This window comes from Gymnoscopelus microlampas, assembly GCF_963454915.1.
Source record: "Gymnoscopelus microlampas genome assembly, chromosome: 19".
Classification (NCBI taxonomy): domain Eukaryota; kingdom Metazoa; phylum Chordata; class Actinopteri; order Myctophiformes; family Myctophidae; genus Gymnoscopelus; species Gymnoscopelus microlampas.
Genome location: NC_139956.1, coordinates 7544046 through 7548819, shown reverse-complemented (window position 1 = coordinate 7548819; position 4774 = coordinate 7544046). Strand labels below are relative to the sequence as shown.

At 42.1% G+C, this 4774-nt stretch overlaps 1 protein-coding gene across 2 annotated transcripts in view; it reads left to right on the top strand.

The window, feature by feature from the left end:
* The first annotated feature begins 198 nt into the window (after positions 1–198).
* The window catches only part of col4a6 (collagen, type IV, alpha 6), a 181586-nt gene continuing 177010 nt past the window's right edge, over positions 199–4774 (top strand). For both annotated transcript variants that reach the window (XM_084042466.1, XM_084042465.1), the window contains exons 1-3: positions 199–293; positions 481–610; positions 807–855. In XM_084042466.1, the coding sequence (XP_083898592.1) occupies positions 600–610; positions 807–855 (60 nt within the window). In that variant the 5' untranslated portion in view covers positions 199–293; positions 481–599. The remainder of the gene's footprint in view (positions 294–480; positions 611–806; positions 856–4774) is intronic.

Below are 4774 nucleotides of genomic sequence, written 5' to 3'. Positions count from 1 at the left end.
CACACACACACACACACACACACACACACACACACACACACACACACACACACACACACACACACACACACTGAACACACACACACACACACACACACACACACACACACACACACACTGAACACACACACAGAACACACACTCTGAACTGCTGGCAACAAGTAGTACCATGATAGGTACGAAGCTGTTGGCCCCTCCCCTCGAGCTCCCTCGTATCCTGCAGAACAGTCAGGGCGCCTGAGAGAGCTCTGACCGGGGCAGCAGCGCTTTGAATTACCCCTCTGCAACCTTTGGTGAGTCGAATACATATATATGTAACCTTCTCGTTCTCGTTTACCACAGCGACCGGGGGGGAATAATAAACTTGGTAGATAGGACTTGTAGCGAATGAACGAATTCAATTTATTTTGGTTCGCAAGGGGGAAAAAGACTGTTTTAGGATCGTTGACAAGAACTACTTTCTCTCTCTCTCTGTTTTAGATGAGCGGCGGTGTGGAGCCGTGGATGAGCCGCCTGTGAGGTGCAACACTATCGGCTTCTAGAAGAACCTGCGTTCCCCCTGATTCTTCACTAGACAACCGCGATATAGTCGAGACAAAATGAATCTTTGGTAAGTTGAATATCATAATAAAACATACGCTTTTTAAACATGAACATTGTCTTAAAACGTTGAGACACTTGTTTATTTTTTATTTTAGCTTTTTAAACCTGTCTTATGAGTGTTTATTTGGATCATCGCATGAGTGTCGCAGTTTAAAGAATGTTTATTTATTTGCTGTTAAGAGGTGTTTATTTCTCCCCGGTAGGATCTGTGTGATCGCAGTGGCCGTGCTGGTGATCCAGTCTACTCACGGAGTAAGTCACATTTTTTTTGTTTACCGTTTCTCTACTTCAAAAATCAAGTGGCTCTCCACTTTGGTTTATTGCATTTTGTCGATGCGGTATAAATTACCGTACTGCACTTTTTTTCTTTTCTTTTTTTTAATTATCGCTGCCTGTGTTAACTTGTGCGCAACTTTGCGTAACTACCTCATAAAACACATATTTTATCCAGGTTGATTTATAGCAGTTATTAACTTACTGGGAAGACTAAAGTATTAGGCTATACGGCGTGATGTTTCTGCGTAAAATGGAACGCTATTTATTTTGTTGATAAAAGTTTCGTTATTCCAGAAGCCAGACGTTTCTGTCTAGTCACTCATTTCTAATACAACAGTGGTTCTCAAAAGTAGATTTCAGGGACTATCTGGGTTCCTTACAAGTATGTAATTCTGACAGTGTACACTGTCAGAGAGTTGAGGGGGAGACCTTGAAATGTTAAAGTTTTGAGAACCATTGATTGTAATTCAAGACAGCCACGTTTCTCCTGCACGGTGCAGCCTCTCTGTGCAGAGCCGAGACTCCAACATGCATATTATACAGCCTACAACATTATACGTGTGTATAATAACCACAAGCCTTGTGGAACACGTTCTGCTTCTTTGGAATTCGTGTATTCTTTGCATTACACTATATTTTACAGTGGCACATGCGCAGAAATGCGTATAAAATGCGACTTTTATCACTTATAGAAATCGGAAATAGTTCTGTTTTCCATGTGCTTTATTTGGCCACAGAGCTTAATAAGTGGAATTAGCTTTTTTTTGTGTTTGGAAACTCACATAGTTATTATAGACCTATTTTTATGCTTTAGCTCAAGGCTATATGAGAGCTATTCATATTTGAGTGGGCCCGCTCCGAATCCTATGCAGCACTAACCCCGCCCCCTCGTTGAATATTCATGAGGTAATTATTATCATGGCAGCATGTGCTTTTTAGACCACACCTATAGAAATCATCATCAGTAAACCCAGGCAGAGTCTCACACCTGTTGCTGTTGCTCTAGGAATTTCATATTTAAAATGTAAACTTTTGATTTCCATGTCATACTGTTCTCCCACTCAGAGTAATAAAAACTTTTTTTTCGTCTTTAAAAACAAAATCATGAATATAAAATGAATGTAAAATGCTTTCCGACATTTTTTTAGCACACATTTGTTTTAGTGTTCATTACACCTGTGGCATTTGCATAGCAATGGCGCAAATTAATGTTCTACAACCGCTTACTCTGTAAATGGCCACTCATACACACATAACATGCAGAAGTAATGCAGGAGGGATTTGAAGCAAAAGAGCAGTTTGTTGGGACGTCCTCGTGTTAGCTCTCCTGATGATTTTCTGACTCAGTTTTGTCGCTCAGTCAACACAGTAACACTTGTATGCGATTGCATTGTACCCTCAACCCCTCCATAGAGTTAGAACGTGAATTCAGCACTTGCTACACAGGGAATTAACCCACCTAACCTTGCAGTTGTCACGCCTTGCTCAACCCATTGAGTTACACGGGGAATATAACCCCTAACCGTGGTAGTGTTAATGCCTTGCTCAACACATTGAGTTACACAAGGAATATAACCCTTAACCCTGGTAGTGGTAATTCCTGGTAGTGTTAATTTGAGAATTCAGAGCCTTAACCCATTAAGACATGGAACGCACCTGTGTCACTTTAGATTTCTTTGGCTATTCAAAAATAGCAGGTATACAAGCTCATAACGCGGCACCGAGTGCCGCGTTATGAGCTTGTAGATCTGCTATTTTTGAAAAATCTTGAAAAAAAAATGTTTAGATTTTTTTCCAAAAACTGTTAGGATTTAGATTTTTTTAAAGAATCGCCTCAGGTCTTAATGGGTTAATTAAAAAGTACCTGCAGGACATTTCTGCGAGTGCTGCCAGTTCTTTTCCTGAGACACTCGGAGCACACGCTCTGACCGCTCTGAGCGACAAGCCGGGTTGTCCTGAGTGTCTGATGAACGATTGAGGAAGTCAAAAATTGAATTCATTTTAAAAGATGAAGATGCGAACAGAGTATCTAAGGACTCCCAAATTGATACGTATTTGGCCACGGACCATCATTTGAAAATATGTTGTGCCAAGAATCCCCATTAGACGTGTGTTGTTACAAAGTCTTTCAAGATTATTAAAAAAAAACTTTAAAAACCTTTTGAAAATAGCAGATTTACATGCTCAGAATGCGTCGCATCAGCTTGTAGATCGGCTATTTTCAAATAGCTGAAGTAATAGTGGTTAAACTGTTTTGATGCTTTAACCAATTTTGCTGGGGACCCCCTGGAACCCCCTCAAGGACCCCTGGGGGTCCCCGGACCCCACTTTGAGAACGGCTGATCTGGCAGGCAGACGTGGACGGAGGCCATGACCAAGAGTCCCCCAGCTTTATACTATAGGCCCCCCTCCTTTTTGCCTTAAAACATCTGCTCTTTTGGCAGAATGCTTTAACACAGGATAGGGACACTAGGGTTCATGTGGTTAATGTGTCCCAGCGGCTGTCGGTGCTTCCTGACACAGTCAATGGAACACGACCCATCAAGATGAATTCACTTGTTCTCCCACCTTCCATTTCCTCATTGTTCACATGGTTGTGTGCGCGTGTGTGTGTGTGTGTGTGTGTGTGTGTGTGTGTGTGTGTGTGTGTGTGTGTGTGTGTGTGTGTGTGTGTGTGTGTGTGTGTGTGTGTGTGTGTGTGTGTGTGTGTTGGGGTCAGTGTGTGTGTGTGTGTGTGTGTGTGTGTGTGTGTGTGAGTGAGTGACAAATGACTTCACTGGGTGGGCTAAAAAATGCTGGGTCATTGTAACCAAGGTAACCAGGCTGTTGATTTTTGCTGTGGTTTAGTGTCCGCCAGACCTGCCGTGCGCTTGTGTGTGTGTGTGTGTGTGTGTGTGTGTGTGTGTGTGTGTGTGTGTGTGTGTGTGTGTGTGTGTGTGTGGTCCACCGCAGCAAGCAACCTGAATGCAATTGGAAGAGAAGGTGACAAAGTGTGTAGGGAAGTTCAAACTTTACTCCGTCTGTCCCTGTCAAGCTCAAAGCTGTCAAGCTCAAATCTTGTAGATCGGCTGTTTTTTTTAAATAAGTGATGTAAGTCATTTGTCATCAGTATCTGCACTGTGCACCTTTTGTTCACGAAGCCCAAAAGCCAAACAGAAATGTAATTTTCATTCATAATGTTCAGACGACAGAAACGCAATTAAATCATCAATGAATCAGTGAAATATCATAATCGTGACAGCCATATGTCTCTCTCCCCCCCTCTCTCTCCCTCTCGTCTTACATGCTACCGTATGATGATAACGGGCCATATAATTCTTCTAAGGTTATCAGTGGATGACCCTAGAAGAAGAGATAACCCCCCCCCAACACACACACACACACACACACACACACACACACACACACACACACACACACACACACACACACACACACACACACACACACACACACACACTCGAACACACCTACCTCTTTATCTCTCACCCTGAATAAACAGAGATGACAGTTTGGGCAGTTTTACAGGGAAGTTTATTGAGACTCATTTCTATATGTTACTGATATACTGTGTGGCTTTTATATGACATGTGACACTTAATGTATGCTCTTCATACATTAAATGTCACGTGTCATATTACTTGACATTGATTGATAGCACCCTGAGGCATTTTCTGCAGAACACAGTGCTGTTCATTAATAGTTAATTATTAATGTATTGTAATAATGTATTCATATTTCACTCAACTTCATATTGCCTGTTGTGTAGACACCCACTGTTTTGTTAGTTTGTTGTAGTCTGCAGTTCATAGTGTTGTATTACAGAACACACACGCACACGTGCGCGCGCGCACACACACACACACACACACACACACACACACACACACACACA